Genomic DNA, 22,922 nt, shown 5'->3' with positions numbered 1-22,922 from the left:
TTAACCAAAGAAGGTCGGTACCCTTGACATGCACGTCGCAGCTAGCTGGCTATCGAGTAAGAGCCACGCTCAGCGAAAGAAAAATTAGCAAAGCGCGGAAACGACGGCAGTGGTGAGAAGGTACACTGCTGGATTAAATAGAGCAGTCGTGCCTTTTGGGGTACTGCTTCGCTACTTTACAGGCCTCTGCAGACTGGGAGGCTTCATAACATATTCAAGCTCCGTCTACGAGTGTAGTGCTGTTCACTGTCATCACCCGCTTAGGGCAATTACTCGGTTGGCATATGTTTCCATTGCATGTAAAGACATTTGAAACCCTCCATAAGCGTCACGAGGAACTGCCGTGTTCTGGCTGTCGTTAAGAGGCAGTTTCATCCATGACATCAGCATCAGACCGCTTGATGTCCCGCCCTTCGCTAGCCTAGTGCAACAACCAAGCGCACAATGACAACCCACATTTTAAGAATCAACTCCGACTTGAGTTTCTGCCCAACAGTTCCATCATTTAGCTTGCGCCACTTTTTTGTTGGCGATATCATTTTTTTTTTGCAAGCACAGTGATGAGCGCATTTACCAGTAATCAGACCATTTCTGCTTAATTGCTGGTTAGTCGAAAGTTCAGGCGTACAAGAAAGCCAACATAAAATCTATGTGACAGCTGACTACACAGCAGTATCACAACCCATCGCTCAAAAAAAAGTTCATTAACTAGTAAGAAATAATACCCGCCGAAAGGAAAATCCCGTAAACTGCGTTCTGAATAAGCACTGAAAGAAGTGCGCCGAATTTTCAAGAAAATAAAAATTTAATAATTCAACCCCTAAATATGGTAATCTGCAGCAAAGATACAAAAAATAAAAACCAAGAAAACTACATTTCTTATTTTTTTCTGCTCCTCTTTCCAATTTTTGTTGTTGTTTTTTTTCATCCTCGCCCGCGGATTGAATATATAGTACGTGTTCCTCGTGAGTAAAAAAAAAAAAACAGTTGTGAGACTGCGTCCGCCTAGTGATTACTCTTCTTCCGTCTCCGTCTTTCGCGCCGTTGTTTGGTCAAGTCTACTGACAGAGTTTGAAATCAGATGCAGTACCACGCAGAAAGCTACGGCAGGAAAAGTGACTTCGGTAACATTAAGGGATGCAAAGAAAGCTCTGTGGATTAGAGGGAGTGAGCTCGAGCTAATGATATCCACGCAGATATCGGGAGGAGCAGACGGCAAAGAAAGGATAACCGAAGTCATTTGGTAGGACAGCTTAATCGATGCGACATAGACGACGTAGAGAAGCAGACAGAACGGGAAGCAAAGTGGATTCCAAGGAGATAAAAACTGTCTCTAGGGGGGCCGAAATTAATTAGGGGAATGTCATTAGGAAACTTGTTGGCACTAAATGTAGTCGCGCCTAACGCAGGGCAGGATTAAATGTACAGTCAGGCCGGAATTAAACGTGAGCGCCGCATGGGAACAAAAAATATTTAAAATGTGTGATTTCAGCTGCAGTATACAGCTAACGTGATTCATGTTTCTGGGTCCAGAGTGAATATTCATAAACCGGTTGGAAAGGAAAATATCGCTGCAAAGCACAAAATATAGCGTTTGCGCGTTCGCGTTTCATTACTGTCTAACTACATGTGCATCAGTGAGATAAACATTTCTCCTGCCGGTGGACAAATGCCAGAATGCCAGCCAGAATCTCTGGGCTCCGAACAGGCCGCAATTCTAAACTCAACCGGAAAACGTTTAATGCGAGAATCTTATCCAGCGAGGCTAGCCTAGAAGTGTTGTTGGAGGAACTAACGGGTATCAAATGGGATATCATAGGGCTTATTGAGGTTAGAGGGCAGATGAGGGCAGATGGGCACATACAGTATTAACGGGTGGGAGCGTACTGTGCTATCGCGGATTAACGGACACACGAGCACTAGGTGTCGGGCAGGCAGACACGATCTCATCAATGCTATTCACCCAATGTTTACTGCACGTATTCAGAAGACTACAATGAGAGCAGTTGGGACAAGAGTTAATGGAGAATATGTGAACAATCTGCTATTCGCTAGTGACATTGCCTAGCTAAGTCACTCAGGAAATCAGCTGCAAAGCATGATCAGTGATTTAGGGAGGCGGAGCATAACGGTGGGTCTAAAAATTAACATGAATGTTCAACAGTCTCGAAAGGGAACAACAGTTCACAGTTGGTATCGAGGTGTTGGAAGTGGTAAAGAAATACGTCTACTTACGGCAGGTAGTGACCTCTGATGTGGATCATGAGGGAAATAACTAGACGAATAAGAATGGTGTGGAGCGCATATGCCAAATTCTCTCAGGTCATGAATGGCAGTTTACCAATACCCCTCAAGATAAAAGTATTCAACAGCTGTATCTTACCAGTACTCACCTATGGGGCAGAAACGTGGAGGCTAATCAAAAGGGTTCACCTTAACTTAACGCAGCGAGCTATGGAAAGAAAAATGATGGGTGTAGCGTTAAGTAATCGGAGGAGGGCAGAGTGGCCCAGGGAACAAACACGGGTTAATGACCTCCTAGTCGAAATCAAGAGGAAGAAATGCACTTGGGCAAGGCATTTAATGCGAAGCCACTATAACCGATGGTCCTTAAGAGTATCAGAGTGGATTCCAAGCGAAGGAAGGCGTGGCAGTGTGCGGCAGAAAGTTAGGTGGCCGGATGAGATTAAGAAGTCTGCGGGGATACAGTGGCCGCAGCTAGCAAAGGGCAGGGTTAATTGGAGAGACATGGGAGAGACTTTTGCCCTGCAGTGGGTGTAGTCAGGCTGATAATGATGATGAACGTAAGCCAGCTGATGATTACATTCCCGTCATAGCGATGTCTATAGGGTCTGTTCTGAATAAAACTCCATTCGTGCAATACCTGGTCAGAGCTAAAAAGCCGGCAACATGCTTCGACGCAGCCAGCGCCGAGCAGCATAGCTGCATCTTCCGTATCTCTCCCGGCTCTGCAAAGCTGTACAAATCCAGAAGCGCAGATCTCCTCACTATGCAATACCTTGCAAGCACCGAGAACACAGGAAAGCCGCGCAGCACAGTCCGCCTTGACCTCCGATCCCAGGCGCAGTAGGACTTTTGGCTTTTGGCATCAAGTATGCGTTCATTTCAGATGAGAAAACATCGCCCACAGCAGATGGGCCAAGATTGCATTAAGCAGACACAGCACTCAAACAACTTGCTTGAAGGCTAACAAAAAAAAAGGAGTTATTATTACTCCCCGGCACACGCCGTATTTTACCACCTACGCGCGTGGGACATCTATCCTAGTTCAGGCCGCTGCGACACTGATAACCACGCAGAATTCCTGGCGCTTTCCCTAGCGGTTCACAGGGCAAGGCTGCTCCACAGTTCTGCCACCAACGAAATAGGAAGCGCGGTCTGATTTATTCCGCCCCCGCTTGGCGACAGCCGGGCGCTGCTGCTATACACACTGCGCTCGCCGCGGAACACTTGGTAGTCTCACGCTTAACAAAGTGCCGCCCCTTTGCGGCCTACGCGGAAGGGAGGCCTATCATGGAGCCGCCCTCCAACAAAGTGACGCTCAACGCTGATATATGTCGCAAGTGTCGCTGCCTGTTCCCAACACGGGCTTCCAAGAGAAAACTGGTATTTGTGTCCCGCATTAGCCACGGCTAGTTTGCGCAGACTAGGCGCAGCGGCTGCTGGGGGCTTTCAGGAGAGGGCGTACTGTTTCCCACCGTGTCCTCTGTATTGCGGTGTGTCTCGGGTTGCTCTCAGAAGATATCTTCCACAGGGGTGCCGCTGTCGACAAATCCTGGCAAAGTCCGGTTTTCAATTTCCGCAAACCTGCACCAGCACCGGTCTGGATCACGGCGCCTCCCTCTTAAAACGAAGCCTGCTCTATATCCCAGCTCATAGTTTCCCATTCAAACGCATGCGAACTTATTCCTGCTCGCGTGAAGCTCGCGTCATAGCAAGTATTTGGCAAGATGTATGAATATGAAATCTGTCCTATTTTTTAAAAAAAGCAAGCTACGATATTGTTACGCAAATCATGTTGTAAATTATTCCATATTTTATGGAAAAATTCGTGGCAATGTTAAAAATGCATCAGACTCAGCTGTGCGGTGCAAGCTGCACAGTGGCCGGCAACCGTAGATAGTACGCCAACGTTTTTTAGAAGGCTACGTTCATGCGCAGTGGGTTGCGGTGGATTTCTTAAAGGAAAAACTAGAGCGTTGTACGCACGCTTCTCCGCACTACACGAGTGGTCGAAACCAAGGAAAGTTATTTGTAGCATTACACTTGCTAGAAGTAGTTGTGTCGCCAACGCAAGTGAAAAGTTAACCTGAACAAAAAAGTGTCTCAGCAAGGTAGGCCATGGGTTAAAGTACAACCCCTCAAGGTGCTTTCACAGACTACGGCATACAGTGGCACCACCAGTAGCATATACGCTGCACTGGAGTCCCAATTAGAGACCGAATGCGCATTCAGAAAAGCGAGGAGGCCTGCGCCATAAAACTGAACGCTCACAATCCTCACTATGGCTTCGCTTTCTCGACAAGCCAAACCACTGCATACTACATTTTCTACGGAGGACAGTGGACGATGCGAACACTGCCCATACGCCACGCTCAAATCGACTGAACCTTTCATGCTTTTCACATTTAACACTGTTTCCCCTTTATGCGTACGGCACTCAGGTTCACCGCATTGGAAAACCTACTCTCGAGGTCATGAGTCCTTGTTCAGATTTTTCTTTCGTACCGAGTCCGCCAAAGCAAGCACACTTTTTTCAACAACTCTAACTGCGCCGTCAGGCGTATTCAGGAACAACTTCAGGATGAGATGAATGCAAAGGAGAAAAGCGACTGGTAAGGATCAGGTACAGCACTCCGGCAAGTTGACAGCAATGGGTGTGGACACAGTCGATGGTGGTACGCTACACTGCACCTGCATTTAAGCACCACCGTTAGAAGGCTAACGTCATTCGATGTGGATGGCGGTGGATTACTGAAATTAGCAAATTAATGGAATGCATTTAACGCAGGACGCAGAAACACGTGTCCTGCGTGGCCAAAACAGATGTAGGGCCGACTGCGGCATTGCATCAGCAGCCCTAATTGGGCTTGCAGAAGCTTTTTCTGCATAGAACCCATATTATGTTGCGCTCTGAAGTACTCGACAAGGGAGTAATGTGGGCCGCATGACGGTATGCCCACCTTCCAGCCCCGCCACAGCCGGTTTGGGACCTACAGCGATTTCGAGCGGGCAGCACCATTTGTCCTTGCCGCCATTTCTACAGCAAGGGAAACATCCTTGTTTACTAGGGCCCTCTGAAGCCGAATGGGTCCGTGTAGGCTGAATTTAGGAATGTGGACTAAGTTAGCCTTTAACTGATAAATGTGAACGGAGTCTAGCCTACTTATTCCTCACAGGGGGCCGACATAGGTAAGAGTAGTTGCTCCAGCCACATTTTCCCATGTGGGACCCACAAGAGCTAGACATCGTGTGCTACTCGGGAATGTTTGTCACTGCAGGCTAATCAAATGTACTGTTCAAGTGTTCAAGTTTCAAGTGGTCGTTAACATTTTTCTTTTAACATTGTGTTTGTAGCTGCATTCTGCTTAAAGGGCTCATGCAGTGGTATTTACTGAAGTTAGGAAAAGCGCTACGAGAGATCGGAATTCTATCATTAATCATTGCGCCGCAAAAATGTTTAAACTAGCTTCATTAACACCGAAGATATAGGCGATCAAAATCGCACTCTTTCTTTCTCCCCCTCCACTCATACACTCCGACGGACCAGAAAAATTTTCAAATTTTTTTTTTTTAAACAAATCGGACTGTACACCACCGCGCTCCATTCCGCCCGCGTCCCATGGGCACGCCCAACGAGAAGTCTTTGCCTTATTAACCACTTTAACGCCAACGGGGTAAGGGCGGCTAAAAGCGCGCGGTGAGGTGTCGCCCTAATTGGTTCCCTCGATTGCCTAATGACATTGCAATATCTTCATTGGATATGGAACAGGTTACACAGTGGTGGAGCCCGACGAAACGTGTCGGCTCCGGGCGAGAGCTAGGAGGGGCTTCTTCCAGAATGCAGACCAGAGGCGGCGGCGAGAAAGAGAAAAAAAATTTAGTGTCAACTACAAGCCCAAGTCGCTTCCTAATATTCATCAAAGAAAAGGGGAGAGGTTTCGCCTTCCACTTAGTGTCCCGATGGAGTCACATGCGTTGCAGGGGATATCTGAGTCCCTCGTTGCCCCTTTCGCGTACCACTGCTCGCATAAACACAGGCGCTCATAAATTGTGGAAGCACGGGCGGCGGCGGCTCGGACTATAAACAAACACGCCAAACACGCATAACTCTTGGGAAGTAAACGAAGCTGGCTGGGTTCTGTGCGTCGGAGCGCGAACGACTAAGCACGCGAATACCTCTTTCCCCTTAGATAGAAGGCCCGTAGTATCCTGGACACTTGATCTGGCGGATCCTCTGAGCGGCCTCTTGACGAAAGATGGAGTACGCCGGTGCCTGTAATCGGTGCTGGTTAACCCGCCGTTGAACTTGAGCCTTCCTTTTGATCCAACGATGGTCAGCAGATAGCAGCACATGGTCTCTGATAACTGGCTCTCATCTGCGTCCAAACCGGGAATCAGTTGGCCGTAGTCCTGGTGCGTTGAAGCGGATAGGTCGTCCAGGTCTGAAGTGCGCTTCCTGACATGATCCGCACGGTTCTTCCAGCGTTGGCAGGTAACTAGTTCTACCTCGGATTACAAAGATGCACAGTGGGCAATGACTATTAACAAATACTGTCCTCAGGAGCGAAAGTTTCTTGCGAAGACATCTGCAGGTTGGAATGTGCTATCTTTTCCTTGATGCCTCATTGTTGCAAGTTTCCAGTTTAGTAGCGCTTCGCAGTGATCTGTGTGCAATACATCGATTGTTGATTTCATTTTTTTTTGAAAAGGAACTGCGAGGGACTTGTTCCAGATTAAGTGTGTTGCAGGATATTGGTCTGAACAGGAAGCGTGAGATGCCCTTTTATACATCTCCTCGACCCTAACGTTGTAGAGTCTTTCTAGTTCTTATACAAGACGCTCTACGTGACCATTTCACGCTGGGTGGTAAGATGCAACTCGAGCGTGACGAATGCTCTCGCGATCCAGAGAGATTCAACTCTGCAGGCACGAAGGCGGGTGCTTTGTCTGAACAATATGTGATGCTTACGGCTTTCAATCTTAACTATGCACTTCTTACATCAACTTCCACCATTTTTCTGAACGGAAATAAATACAAAGTACAATACATGAGGTATTTTGTCAGTTGTAAAGGATCTTCTCAGCCCCGTCACAACAGCAGCAGCTGAGGTGAATGAAACTATGCGCACCTCGAACTATTTCAAGCAGCTGTCCATGACCGAAATGAATGTCTTTTAAAAGGGACCTGCGAGGTCGATGTGTAATATGGATCACAACTTGCTTGCTAGTTCCAGAGATGTATTGCTGCGTGGCGTTTTACACTGCGTGATTTCTGACAAGTGCCACACCCGTATTATTTGCTCAGCGTCTTTATCCATCCTTAGCCACCACACTCAGTCGATTGCTAATGCTTTCGTCTGGACGATTCCATGATGCATGGGATGCTGAACCTGCAACACTGCTTGTCGCATTGCAGGGGTTACGACTGGCGTGGCCCAATGTGGCGATCTGTTTGACTGGAATGTACCCTGTCCTACAAGTATGTAAACTGCAGTAGTGCTGTTGTTGTTGTCCTTTGTTGGAGTGGCGCATACCCACAGGGGGAACTGGCCAGGGTGCCTTGTACAGTCAAGCAAATGCGAAGCATTGACTCATTGAAGGTAGCCGACGTTGAATTTTGTGCTTAAAGCTAACAAAGATTATATAGCTTTGTTATATAATTATGGCTAACAAATGAGTCTCCCTGGCGTAATATGAAATTACGCAGAAAATCCCACGTTGGTTTTAGGACATATCCCCTCGCACTTTCCCCATAGGCGACAAGAACGGGTATAGAAATAGGAAGTCCTAATTGAGCGAGGGGAATGTGCAGATAAGCTTTTCGCAGAGCAGCACACTGCCGACAGGAGACGAGAATGTGATCTAGTATTTCGATTCGCCACACGCTTCACAAAGGTTCGACAGTGAGAACCCCGATAGGAACAAATATAGATTTAGTCGTAGAATTCTGCACCTCAAGAGGGTCATAGACACCTCGCATTGCCGTGAACTACATAACAAACGCACACGCCAAGAGAATGTCAAATGTTGAAAGTGCGCTGGAGAAAGAACAGGCTCATTACTCAGGGAATGTAGTTGCAGGAACCGTTGGAAGCAGGCTGTTGTCAACTGCAAAGTGTTTGGAGTAAATGGTACCACAAGTCCGCAAAGGGAAGACTTTGCTAAAAAATCAGCCATCACATCAGCATCAATCCCGCAATGTTCAGGTATCCCGTGAAAGCGCATTTTCTTAACAGTAGCGCTGTCTCTTGTCCCCTTCGTTTCTTTTTTCCTCGACTTTCTCCGCTAGAATTCCGGCCAAATATGAACCAAATAGCCGGAAAGAATGTTCTCGCAACATCGACCTTTGTTGAAGTTGGAGCGCTACTTTCCTTGCTTTAAAGAAACGCGGGAACGCAGTCTGCCTGACGTCAGTGTGCACTGGTGGACCATGTCTTTTAACCAGTCCCTCTTCAAATAGTTCAAGAAATTATGTCACTACAGCGATGGCGGACCGCTGGGGGCTTCTGAGGAGTTCCGAAACATGGTACTGTCCCTCTAGCCGGATCCCCAGTGCGTCGAACTAGTTTAAATCGAGTAAACTGGTGCCTCGTCTTCTGACCGGTAGAAGGAGGCTCAATTTTTCATCCTTGAACACTACACTGACGGTTGCCTCGCCCAAGGGATCGAGCAACTGGTGCGTATAAGACTTCATCTGAAGCGATGACGGCCGCAGATCTTGCTGTCGTTGTCCACCTGCTTCATTGTCACTCAGCCAACAGCAGGATAGGCAAATTCCGAGACTAGTTCCATGGCAGTTCTTCTGTCATTAACTTCCAAAGTCACTATTAGCGATCGTGTCACGTTGCTTAGTAGGACAATGCTGGAAGGGTGTACAGGTTATCTCCAGATTCTGAGTTAATTTCCTCTGATGCAAACTTAATGTCAAGCGGATATTCCTGTTGCTTCATGCGTGATTTGTTCGGCACGTCTTCCTGGTTGATCAAATAGCTGTGCGTCTTCGACTGGCCTTTTTCGGAGCTTTTGTTTGCTCACGTTTATTTTCGGCCGACGCTTTCTTTCGAATGGCCCTGACAATGCAACCCTTGATACCACGAAACCGGCATTGCGCGTTCGCGAATTAGCAAGTACTGGCTGAGTCAGGATCATTACACCTCCAGAAAACCCTTTTTCCTTGTTTTTCGGCGGGCTGAGAGTGAGCTATATGCTGTTTGATTCCGAATCTGATGTCATGCCGCTTTCAAAAACGAGAGTATAATTAGAGCTGTGATGGAGAAAACTGCCTTATGTCGGAATATTTATTTATTTATTTATTTATTTATTTATTTATTTATTTATTTATTTATTTATTTATTTATTTATTTATTTATTTATTTATTTATTTATTTATTTATTTATTTATTTATTTATTTATTTATTTATTTATTTATTGATAGTACCTACAGCGCCCATGAGGCATTATTGTAGGGGGATATTACTATATACAATAACACATGCAAAGAAGATATTGGGAAACATGTCAGCAAGGATCACACAACATATTAAAAGAAGACTAAATGAGTTTACAAGTAGTATGAGTGATGGCACAGCGCTGGTAAACGCACGAGACCTGGAAGAAATACATGAGTTTATCGCTTTAACAGCACTTTCGAAATCAGGTGCACAAACCACATCATTCGGAAGCTTATTCCAGTCCAGGATTGTGTTAGGGAAAAACGAATACTTAGATACATTAATGCGTCATTGATAACTATTAACCTTTTTCGTGTTATCTAGTCTCTCCGAAATGTATGGCTGCTTTAGATAAGTGTTTTTATTAATACTGGTACAATCATTGTAAATGCTGTGCAAGAACTTCAGCCTGCAGATTTTTCTTCGGGCTGCTAAAGTCTTCCAACCAATATGTCTGAAGCCTCCATCTGGCAACGTTGGCAGATGCCACCTGACGCCTCTCCACCTGCCAACTGTTAGAACACCTGCTAGAACAAACACCGGTTATAATTAAACACAGGCTGTAATTAAACACCAGCAATAGCAACCCGGTAAGGAAACTTCTGTGACATATGATACTGATTGGGTTGTAGTTATGATAGTGGCATAGTGAAGTTACAGGTGGACGTAGTAGTACTGTCCGTACTACAATTGCACAAATGAAGAGAAGCTTGAGAAGACTGCTCTGGCATATCCTCCCCACCAGTTCAACTCATTATCCCAAAATTTTTCTTTTTCTTCCCTGGTGTCGACTATCTTTACAGCGGCCTCCACTGAAGTTCTCGCAAGCTTTGTTGATTTAGTCAATATCAAGTCTGACTCACACAAGAGGCGGCACAGTATTTTCCGTCCCGAATTCCGAATACCAGTCTGTCGCGGAACAGAGAATCAAGGCGCTGGCCGAAATTGCAGACTCTCGACAGATGAAGCAGAGCACTGACATAAACCGGAGCGAATTAGTCCGCTCTCTGTACCCGCTTGTTGAAGCCAAATCGCTCTAATGTCACGGGAGGCGTATTCGCAAAGAGGGCGTTCAGTTTAGCCGCGATGTCTCTGCACGGTTCCTTGAGTGGAGCCCTGAGTGTGCATAGCAAGAAAATATTGATGTAGTACGTCTCCAAACGATAAATGTTGATGAGCAAAGCCCTTTCCTTGTCCGGCGTTATGACGTTGTTCACCTTGAAATGGAACTGCAGTCACTCTAAGTAGACGGCCCAAGCTGTAAGCTGTGCAGGCATAAACTATTCGAACTTGAGGATAGATGTAAATGTCGCCATGGTACGGATGATGGAGCCTAAGTGTTAGCCGACAAATGGTTCCCCTCGTCACCAGTATTATATCGGGGATTATTAGATATATAACAAGTTACATAACGTGTCAGCTGCAGGCGCGAGCTGGGAGTGGACTCTCTTATAATGCAGACCACAGGCGGCGGCAAGGAGCTGGCAAAGCTGGCCTCCCGAGGCAATCACTTGCGCTGCGGGGGCTCCTGCTTCCGCGCGCTCGCACCACTGCTCGCATAAACACACGCGCGCATAAATTGTGGAAGACCCGGCAGCAGCGGCTTGGGCTATAAACAAACATAACTCTTTGGAGAACCGAAACTGGGTGAACACTGTGCGTGGGAGTTTGAACGACTAAGCACACGAATGTGCGACAGTTCACGGACTCGCAGGCTACATGCAGGCACTTTCTTCACAACACTTTTCCTACATCTTCTGCATCACTACTACAGCACTGTCGCAGCTCCGCTCTTCGTTCCTTGCAGCTCGTCTGGGTGGACAGGCGAACACCCCTGCTAACGAGAGCACTTGCCCAAGAGTACTCCTACTGGGCTACTGCGGAGGCCCGCGGCCCATCTCAGATGGAGCCTTTCGCCTTCTCTGTCTGGTAGGCCGATCTTTGCATCGCTCGCCAGCATTATCCTTCTCCCCACCTCAGCCCTACCCATAACAAGAAGGCCGTCGTGTGTAAGCGCCAGCTCATCCCCGCCGACGGAGATCCTTCTCCGGAGGGCGAGCAACCCGAACTTTGAGTCCGAGCAACCCGAGCCGCCCGTGGGAGGAGAGAGTGATGTGAGGAGAGGATGAGGAGGACGAGCGCTCGCGCGGCGCGTGAAGAACAGACTGAGGTGTTGGCCACGGAAGAAGCAACACGGCCTCTTGTTAACCCAGTGATCCTTTGTAACGGAAAGACGAATAAACGTCTTTTGAATTGTTCGTTTATCCTAACAATTCAGAAGTGGGATAGAGTCAACGTTCGCCCGAACTTACGAAGTCAACTGGCAAGCCCCACCATGCCTGTCACCCGCACCGGAGCATCTTCAACGGATATGGCAAACGAAGATGGCGGACGACTGAGCAGCGATGGCGGGAGCGACGACGCCGACGACTCAAGGCAAGGCGGATCCGACAACGCGGTGACAAGTGGAAGCTTACCTCCAATACCTCAGTCAACGATCAACGTGGCGGAAATCCTGCAGGCCAGCGTTCAGGCAGCAGTGAGAGAAGCCATCAACGGAATTGCCTTGCTTCAGACGCAGCAAGCAGCGGCCACACCCATCATCGGCGCGGGAGAGACAGCTCGGTTAGTTCCATCGTTTGATCCGGTGTCATCGAGCTGACAGTAGACGCGTGGATAAGACGCGTGGACGATTTGGCACAAGTCTACCATTGGTCCGACCGGCTGACATCTGGCAACGCACTCTCGAGGTTGGAAGGGCCTGCGAAGACATGGTATGACTCCCTCTTTTCCGTCGACAAAACATGGCCGGAATGGAAAGAAGAAATTAAGCGCGCCTTCCCCACGACAGCGGGATTCCAACGACTCCATCGGGAAATGCAGGAGCGACGACAAAAGCGCGGTGAGCCCATCGAGTGTTATTACCACGACAAGCTCTCTAAAGCTCGCCGTTGCAACCTCACAGATGAAGCATGCATTGAATACCTCATCACGGGGCTATACGATGACGACGTGATTAGAGCAGTGAGCGTACGCACGTACGAGTCGCCGGAAGACCTTCTTCACTGCCTGAAACGCCTCGATGAAAGATTAGGAAACACTGCCCCCAAAAGTTCAAAATCATGTGGTCCCCCGAACCATTCTCGTTTCCCCGCATATGCCAACGCCCATGGCAATAAAAGCGAAGCAATGGCGTCGACCTTGCACAATACCGACCACAAGAACCTTTCTCCGAAGGCGAGGAGGAAGCCGCCATGGAATGAAAGAGGAGGGCCCCTCTGCTTCAACTGCAGCGAGTACGGTCACGTGTCCCTCAATTGCCCGGCCCCACAGCGAAAGGCGAGATGCAACGCTTGCGGACGAGTGGGCCACGGAGAAAAAGACTGCAGGGCAAAAACGGAGAGAGGAGCGCGCGTCGCTCAGAACGCGTTGGGCTTTGACCTCCGAGCCGCTGAAGAGGCGAACGAAAAGTACTTTATGATGGCGAAAGCGAACGGCTGCGACATACGAGCATACGTCGATCTCGGTAGCCAATGCGTAACTCTGCGGAAGGAGGATGCCAACCGAATCGGAGTCGCTTACACGAAGTTGACAAAGCCGTTCACTATCGGGGGCTACGGGTCCGGACATGTGACACCGTGTGGGGAAACGAACATCACCCTCACGGTCGACCAAGCTACAGCGGACGTTCCCGTGCTGGTCGTGCCGGACGCGTCACAGTCCATACCCCTACTTGTGGGCCAACCTTTCACCGAGCAACCACACATCACGATTGTGAGGCGGAAGAACACAGTGCGGATTTTTGAGGAGCACAGGAACGAGGACAATAGAGACGACACGCTTCAGTCCATTGAAATTCCAGAGCACCCAGAACGACCTGTGTGCCTATGGGCGAAGGAAACAACGGTTGTGCCCCCAAAATACGTGGGTTTCGTTAAGCTCTACGCCACTGGTAGCGCACCACGCTCAGATGTCTTCGTGGACATGCAGCTCAGGTGCCAAGAAGGTCAAGAGCATTGCATACCACGCTGTGTCCTCAGCGATGACGGGACCAACGCAACAGTCGTCCCTATAATGAACATTTCCAATCATGAACTGACCATCAAAGAGAACGAACGAGTCGCACGAGAGGAAATTTGCTACCCAGACGATGCATCGCCACAAGAGGGTGAGTCGGACACCAGCATTGTCCAGCCCTTAATGATAACGAGCAAAGAGTTTACCTTCGACATGGAATATCGTAAGGGGGCGGCAATGGCTCATGTTGATGCACTTAGCCGATCTGCATACGACCCGCCAGAAGAGACGGATATCGTTCCTGGCCTTCACGTCCTTGCAACATGCATAGCGACAGAAGACGTGCTCACCGTTGCCCAGCTGAATGATCCAAAAGTTCAAGCTTTGAAGGAAAGGCTAGAAAAAAAAGAAGACCTATCCAAAGAAGACAGGCGCGTCAAAAACGAATACCGGCTGCGTAATGGCATAGTATTCAAGAAGAACCAAGAAACCGACTCGAACGAAGGACTGCTGTGGGTAGTTCCGAAGCAGACTCGCTGGAGAATCGTCAGGACATGTCATGATGACATTGGCCATTTTGGAGTGGAGAAAACCTTGAAGAAACTTAGGGAAAGGTATTGGTTTCCCAGCATGAAGCGTTACTTTAGAAGATACACAGCTTGTTGCATCGAATGTCTTTTCCACAAGACGCCATCTGGAAAGAGACCGGGCAAACTTCATAGCATTGACAACAGCAACAAGCCATTTCGATCAATACACATCGATCACCTAGGCCCATTTGTAAGAAGCAAGTCCGGAAACGCCTACATAATTGTAGTCGTCGACTCTTTCACAAAGTTCGTATTGTTGCGTGCAGTCCGCAACCCATCAGCTGCACCAGCGGCGCAGTTTCTACACGATGTGGCAGGAACCTTTGGCCCACCGGCTATGGTGATCACGGACTGCGGAACTGCTTATACAAGTGCCAAATTCAAAACAGCGTGTGAAACTTACAACATCATGCACGTCAAAAACGCTACTGCCACACCGCGAGCTAACGAGCAAGTCGAAAGATATAATTGCATGATAACCCCGGCAGTGGCAAGCTTGACGAAAGATGCAAACGGCAAAGACTGGGACTCTGCGTTGCCTCAGGTGATGTGGGGCACAAACAATACGCTCCACAAAGCCACTAAAACTGCTCCATTCGGACTGCTCTTCAACTTCAGGCCGCGAGGCATCAAGGGCGACACCGTGGAAGACGCCCTCGCCGAGGAATTTGACCATGAAGTTGAAACCAGGCGAGCCGCAGCGGCGGAGAATATCCGAGAAGACCAACGCAAGCAACAGGAGCGGTACAACAGGAAGCGGGTGGAAGCGCCGACATACAATCCCGGAGATGTTGTACTTGTTGAGCGAGAACCGGCAGCAAGTGGGGAGTCAAGGAAACTGAAAGAAAAATACAAAGGACCGTATATCATCCGAGAAAGGCTTCCCAACGACCGCTACCGCATCGAAAACGTGCCTCCGGGGCGGCAAAGGCGAAGAGCTTACAGCAGTATTGCACCGGTTGACAAGCTGAAGCTTTGGGACCGGGAATTCTACGAGACAAGTTCGGAAGAATCGGGCCGCGAGGACGATTCCGACCGGGGCGGTCGGTGGCACAGGATGGCCGAATGTAAGCGCCAGCTCATCCCCGCCGACGGAGATCCTTCTCCGGAGGGCGAGCAACCCGAACTTTGAGTCCGAGCAACCCGAGCCGCCCGTGGGAGGAGAGAGTGATGTGAGGAGAGGATGAGGAGGACGAGCGCTCGCGCGGCGCGTGAAGAACAGACTGAGGTGTTGGCCACGGAAGAAGCAACACGGCCTCTTGTTAACCCAGTGATCCTTTGTAACGGAAAGACGAATAAACGTCTTTTGAATTGTTCGTTTATCCTAACACGTGTGTCAAGAGCTGCAGACCGGAACGTAACCCACTCCTCTCTTGTACTCCTACATCCACCCCTCCATTAACACACCGCGTTGTCCTCAGTGCGGTGAATACCTCTCCCTCTGCCATATGGTCTGGCAATGCCAAGTCATTCCTTATCACCCATTCAGGTGGTGCCCTTGACTAGGGGTACCAATCGGGGTACTTTATTTCTCGCCCATAAAGATGTTTTACTATTACTACCACTACAAATAATGTATGGCAGTTTAGCAATACCGCTCAAGAGAAAAGTATACAACAGCTGTATCTTACCGGTACAGCGAACGCGGAGAGTAATCAAAAGGGTTCAACTTAAGTTAACGTAGCCAGCTATGGAAAGAAAAATGGTGGGTGTAGCATTAAGAGATCGGAAGATAGCAGAATGTGCCAGGGAACAAACATGGGTTAATGACATCCTAGTCGAAATCAAGGAGAATAAATGGGCTTGGGCAATACAATTAAATCAAAGGCATGATAATCGATGGTCCTTAAGAGTGAGAGACTAGATTCTAAGGGAATGCAAGTGGTGCAGGGAGCGGCAGAAATTTAGGTGGGCGGGTGAGATTAAGAAGTTTGCGGGGATACGGTGGCCGCAGCTGGTATAGAGAAGGGTTAATTTAACAGACCTGGTAAAGATCTTTAACTATGCAGTGGGCGTAGTCAGGTTGATCATGGTGGTGCTGATGACCGCTACACGACAGTCGTTTCCGAATTATCTCAAGGAGCGAATTACAAAGCATGATTCAGGTTCTAGACAGGCAAAGCAGAACAGTGGGCATATAATTAATATGAACAAATCTAAGGTAATGTTCAGTAGTTCCGGAAGGAAACGGCAGTTTACGGTAGGCCGCGAAGCATTGGAACTTGTCAGGGAATGTAACCACTTAAGGCAGGTCGTAACCGCTGACTCGGACCACGACAGAGGTATCACGAGGAGAATAAGAATGGTGTGGGGCGCATTTGGCAGGTGCCCACAGATTATGAATGGCAGTTTGCCAATATCCCTCAAGAGAAAAGTATACAACAGCTGTATCTTACCGGTACTCACCTATGGGACAGAAACGTGGCGGCTAACGAAAAGGGTTAAGCTCAAGCTAAGGCCAACGCAACGAGCTATTTAAAGGAAAATTACATGCGTAATGTTAAGAGACAGGAAAAGGGCAGAGTAGGTCAGGAAACCAACGCGGGTTAATTATATGCAAGCCGACATCAAGAAGAGGTGGGCATGTGTAGGGCATGTAATGCGAAGGAAATATAAACGATGGTCGTTAAGGGTAACGGACTGGATTACAAGATAAGACAAGCGTAGCAGGGAGAGGCAGATGTTGTGAAGGTATAGGATGCGCAATCAAAGGACGAACCACGAATAAAGACACAGAGACACACACGAGCGCTCGTGTGTGTCTCTGTGTCTTTCTTCGTGGTTCGTCCTTTGATTGCGCATCCTATACCTTCACAACATCATGTACCAACTAGGCCCAACCCAAGTTTTATTGAAGGGAGAGGCAGGAACTAAGGTGGGCGGATGATATCAGAAAGTCTGAGGAGGTAAAGTGGCGGCAGCTGCCATAGGACCGGGGTAATAGGAGAGATATTAGAGATGTATTTGTCCTGCAGCGCACGTAATTAGGCTGGTGAAGATGATTCACGCATTGTTAAGGGTCAATCCAATAAAAAATAGAGAAGTGACATGGTCAGAAAAGCAAACAGGCAGCAATCTGAACGGTGGATATTAGCCACCTTCACACTGGCAAGTTGTCGCCACATCAAGAACGGGGACAGAACGCTGTGATAATGGAATACGTTCGCCCGACAATGCTACACAGATCATCTCATAGCGTTTCTTCTACCGCATTCCTTGAAAACGTGGCTGAGTTCCCAACAAGGTCGAGCTAAATGTCGGTATTGTAAATCTATCCTTTTCCACTACACAAAGTCCATAACATTAACAGATATGTTCTCGAAGGGTATCTCTTTTACTCATGCGTAATTTCCGACTTTAATTACTTTGCGCATTGATTCACGCTTCCAGATTAGTGTTATCATTGTAATCCTTGATTTTTCTCCATCTTTTTTTGTGCTGTATGCATGCATTTTTCCTTTCTGCAGACTTAGATCTTCTTTTATATCAGTATTGCCTTACTGTGAATGCTTATTTTAATTTCTCCCTCGCTCCATTTTCTCTGGTTAGCCTTATTGCAAGTGTCTTTTCATGTGTGTTGCTTTCTAATACTACGTGCATTTCTCGCTCCAAGAACATTTATGTGCACCCCATTCTTCATATGAAACCTCGCTTCAGGGACGGAATGCGTATAAATAAAGAACAAGCAGATATAAATAGATAATGAATAAGTAAAAATTGTAAGATCGAGGTTTATTTCAAGGAACTGGGACGACGACAGCAGCGGTGAAAACAGACACATAAGGCGATGGCAATGCCGCTGAAGCGTAGATTCATCTTCGTCTTTCGTGCGAATGTGCGTCTTGTTCTTTACAATCTATTTTTTCGGCGAAGACAGCCACAAAATTGATCTCCCGCGTGCTGCAGGCAATTCCTTTTGCTCGCTGCGTCATCTGTGTTATTTACCCAATTTTTTGAGAGAAGGCTCTATTGTTACTATCTAAACTGGAAATAGAATTTCCTGCCCGGCACGGGGCGTGACGAGTTCATTATCATGTTCTTTCTGGGCTTGAGACTTCAGGTGATCCATCCAGAAAACTATGAGCCACAATGCCTACACTGCGGTACAGAGGCGGACCTAGACCACATGGTATGGGCCTGCCAAACCAACACGGAAAAAGAACGGATAGAAGATCCGAAGACTCAACGATGGGCAAAATGCTGTCCAGCATAGAACCAGAAGATCAGCAGGAGCCTACCGAAAGTCCAAGGACAGCTGCAAGATCCAACGGAATCACGGAATAAGGGAACCGACCACTAATTTTAGGTCCAATTCAAAAATATTTTCGTCATCATTACCATGTTCTTTTTTTTCAAAATTTCCAGCTAGCACGAGGTAAGGCGACGATCGACGGATAACGTTTATATTCTCACTTGCTTGAAGTAATTGTCCTTTTATTTACCCGCAGTCCTAAAGTGGATTTTGATGCCACGTAATTTTTCATCCAATGGTTGGCAAGAAATCATCATTATTGTATTACCGCCCTCAGTAGCATACCACTGGGTCTAGCAGCTTGCACGCCATCTTTTGCGACCCCGCATAAACCTGCTTTCTGAAGCCTACTGTCCATAAAAAATTCATAGGCATACTTAATTGCATTATGCGTTAACAATGCGAGACCATTAGAACACGTACGTGCTTTTACATCGAGTCTTGTGTTATTATTTCATGGTTGTGTTTGCAGACAAATTCACATCTGTCTGCACACAACCTGACATCTTTTCGGGTCATCTAGCTGGTGTTCAGTGTTTCCCCGCAGGTCTGTCGGGGTGCCGACACGTACGCAATAAGCACACATCGAAACATACTGTGGTTACTTCCGGTCTGGTGACGTCACTTCCTGTGCGGGGAAGTATGTGACCGACAACGTATCTTTTCCCAATGAATCTTCTAATGTTATCGCATTAAAAACCATTGGGCCTATTACTACTAGTGCCAGCTTCACTGAAACCTTTTGGGTGGTGCCGCACATACCCTCCTGCCCGCAGCCGGCGTTGGAGCTCCTTCCGGCGGTGCCTCAGTGCCCGGTACCGGAGTGCGCAGATCACGGCCAAGGCCACGATGGGAAAGCACGTCACCGATGAGAGGAGCGGGATCAGCACGGGCCGGGCATCCATCGATACTGCGCACCGTCACCAGGAATGCGATCACCTGCAACGAACTTTCAACGAACAGCTTTCTCTGCTTCACAGCGAGCATTTGTGTGCATTCGTCAGTAGGCTGCGTGCGTGAAGCGGGTCTCCTTGGCAAGAAGGGACCAGGTACGGCGCAAAGGTATCTATAAATCTGTAAACAGTAACAAGACCCCTTGAAACTTCAAGGAGGCACACTTTTTCGCCACGCACTAGTTCGCATCTATTACACAACAGCGCAGAAGACAAGGCACAAAAAGAAAATACGACGCCAGCGCTGTGTCGTGAGCACTGTGTCTTCGTTTTCTGCCTTGTCTTCTGAGCTGTTGTATAATGGTTTGGTTTTTTTTGGTTTTGTGGGGTTTAACGTCCCAAAGCGACTAAGGCTATGAGAGACGCCGTAGTGAAGGGCTCCGGAAATTTCGACCACCTGGGGTTATTTAACGTGCACTGACATCGCACAGCACAAGGGCCTCTAGAATTTCTCCTCCAAAGAAATTCTAGCCGCCGCGGCCGGGATCGAACCCGCGTCTTTTGGGCCAGCAGCCGAGCTGTTGTATAATGGATAGTAACCAACTCACCCAGCTTTCTGTCCTACTAGTTCGCAAAAAAATGAGCTAGGCTTGACAGAGTTCATGCCTAGAGCAAAACCGCCTTCATAACAAGGACCGGCCCGATAACTCAGTGCTATAATAGGAAATTGGCTGTTAATTAATATCTCCCATATGCATCTTAAATATGTAGCTTTAATCAAGCCTTCAGGGCTAGCGCCTATAAAGGAACGACCGGACTGCCAATAAGGAATTAAGGCGAAATACTTTACACCTGCTCTTCCTCGCCGCAAAGCAATTACCGACGTGCCAAAGCTTTTCATGATCCGCGGAGAAGGATGCGGGCTCCGCAGATCGATATGGATCGAAATGGCATGTTTCGCTGGTCGCTGAGAAGCACCTAACTTGACAGCGAAGCGCTCTTTTTAACACTAAAACCCCCAATCTCAGATTTCACCAACCTCTGTCTGTCCGAATACTCTGGTAGGTGACACACCTGTCACGGTGGGCAGGCGTCAACCTGCCAGCAGCCTTTATGGCCAACTTTGCAAAAACCTTCACGGCAAAACACTCTCTGGCCGCGAGTGGGTTTGGAATCCGCGGCGGCGCGAACAAAACAGCTTCGCTGGCGACTACATTAGACCGCTACGCCATTGCCGCAGCCGAACATCCCGCATGTTTAACTGCCAGTCTCTCGCGCTGTGTTTTGGATGTCGTCGACTTCATCAACTTCCACCTGTGCGCAATGAATCCAGAACACATCGTTATCGCATCGTCCTCTTAAACCGAGCCTCGAACCGAAGTGCGAGCGAACCTATAGTTCGTGTTTGGCCTAACCACGCTAAGTCGTCCTCGAGCGTTTTCGTCTTCCGAGCAGCCGATTTCCGCCGGAGCTCCAAGGGTAAGGTACCACCACTTTCGGAACCGTATGCCGAAGTTGGCATCTTTCCAGTGTTTTTCAAAACACCGAAAGATATCCATCTGTACTCTGAAGCAGAGTGCTCGCCTCTTAGTGGCGCCCTGCAACTTTTATTTGTCCACCATTGGCGTGCATTAACCAACGCTGAGCCCATCTCAATGTCTTAATGGCGCATAACTATTGGCCAAACTCGAGGTTGTAGGCCAGTACGAGTGTCGGATATTAACAGTGACCCCTACGAGCAGTTTCGCAGGTGGCGTGATCAACGCGTCCTCAAGAGTACATGACGAAAGCATTCGCAGCTATGCTTCTCCCTCGATCAATTCAGAGAGCGGTTAAAGCAGCTCATAAAGCAACAACGATGAAGAAGGAACGTACAGACGTCCACACACTTCACTACAGAGCTCGAGCGGTGCGCCGTGTTGTGCGTTTTTGGCAACCTGCGCAGGCAGCAAGGCTCGATGTTGCTTTAGAGACGTGCGGGGGCTGAACCGCACCGAGCAGGAAGGGTTGAAAGGGATGACCTTTCCAGCCTCGTTGCTGCCATATTGCTGGCTGGAATGCTTTGTGTACCTGGCGCTACAATCCACCACGCCTGCGGCAGGGCGCGCAGCAGCTTGGTGAACAATGAGGGGACGTCCAGGGAAGGGTTGGTTGCGCCAGGTGAAAAAAGCATTCCAACAAACAATAAAGCGGAAATCAGTTTTTTAAGGTCTCCGGGAAACGCTCTGAGCTGCATATTATGTTTTGAAGCGAAAGCGTCACTACGGGACCTCGGGCTTTCTTCACGGCGCTTGCGTGTTTCACCTTTATTTGGCCTTCAGATAAAGCAAAGGAAAGGAAAGTGCATAACTGACCCCCTTTGACAGTGGACAACTGTCTCGGTTTAAGCAGCGTGGCGATAGCGAGAGATGTGCGCTGTGTGCGTTGGCATTGACAACGTTGTGGCAGAAACGCGGCATTGAAGCCATATAGGCCGTCGACGTTCATTCTGTTCACTGGCGTGGGCGTTCACAACGTTTTAGACTCTGAGGATTTTAAGGAGACGAAGTACGCATAACTGGCTCCCTGGATCAGTCGGCGCCTGAATCGCGCTTTAAGGTTCGTGGTGTTGTGAGAGAGAGATGTGGCCTGCTTGCGTTAGCGCTGACAGCGTTGTGGCGGACACGCGGCAATGCAGGAATCGGCCGCAGCGTTCACTGGATAAGCGAACTCTCGCGATCAACCATTAACTGCCGCCTTCCAGGGTGGCAGAGTGGGCGCGCCGCCTATGTAGTGTCAGGAATGCACTCAATATTCCAGACGCCAAGCCGCGTATACGCCATAACTTCCGCTCTCTACCAGGTTCTGCAGTAGTTAAACCAAAGCTTTTTTTTTGTTTTTACTTGAATTCTTCGATCAACGCTTACCTGTAGGCCTGAGAGGCCGCAGCGCGTTTCCGAGCCTGGGTGAGGAGGGCAGAGTACTCCGCAGCCACGCCGTGTTCGCCACTGCGGTGGTCGCAGTAACGGCCCCTGCATCCTTATCGAGGCCACCACCGATTTCATTACTGGTCCTGTCCCGCGCCGTACGCATGGCCAGCCGAGGAGTCTAGGCGAGTTGCCATCCTTCATCACGCGCCCTTACTACTTTAGACCAGGGTCGTCTTCCAGGGTGCGTGGCGTTGGTGGAAACTCGCTGCTTCTCTTGGCTGCCTCCTGACGGTCCGAGTCGCACCCTTTAAGCAGAGAGACAAAAATCAGGCCAGTAATTATAGGCTTATCAGTAAGGAATCATTTTCAGTGGTTATTAAAGAAGCTCATCGGAAAACGATTTACTGGCTACTATAGCAAGGTTCCAGTAAAACACGTTGTTGGGCTGGTCGGTGCATAACGTTGATAGAAAAAGCACCAACCAAAAAACCGACCAACACAGGAAAACGAGAAGTTAGGAAAGAGACTGGACTACCAACTGTTTATTCGACGGAAAGGGGCTCAA

The 22,922-nt window shown here is 48.4% G+C and overlaps 1 protein-coding gene across 2 annotated transcripts in view; it reads right to left on the bottom strand.

Annotated features, from left to right (window-relative positions):
• LOC149344160 (uncharacterized) overlaps nt 1-22,922 on the bottom strand; it is a 78,466-nt gene that overhangs the window by 13,490 nt on the left and 42,054 nt on the right. For both annotated transcript variants that reach the window (XM_089546182.1, XM_089546181.1), the window contains exons 2-3: nt 22,355-22,662; nt 19,318-19,465 (exon numbers count right to left, since the gene is read on the bottom strand). In XM_089546182.1, the coding sequence (XP_089402308.1) occupies nt 19,318-19,465; nt 22,355-22,520 (314 nt within the window). In that variant the 5' untranslated portion in view covers nt 22,521-22,662. The remainder of the gene's footprint in view (nt 1-19,317; nt 19,466-22,354; nt 22,663-22,922) is intronic.

The sequence above is a fragment of the Amblyomma mixtum genome, chromosome 5 (genome assembly GCF_055824585.1).
Source record: "Amblyomma mixtum isolate Tamu chromosome 5, ASM5582458v1, whole genome shotgun sequence".
Lineage (NCBI taxonomy): Eukaryota > Metazoa > Arthropoda > Arachnida > Ixodida > Ixodidae > Amblyomma > Amblyomma mixtum.
The sequence above is the reverse complement of the archived record's forward strand: the minus strand, read 5'-3'. Positions and strand labels throughout refer to the sequence as shown.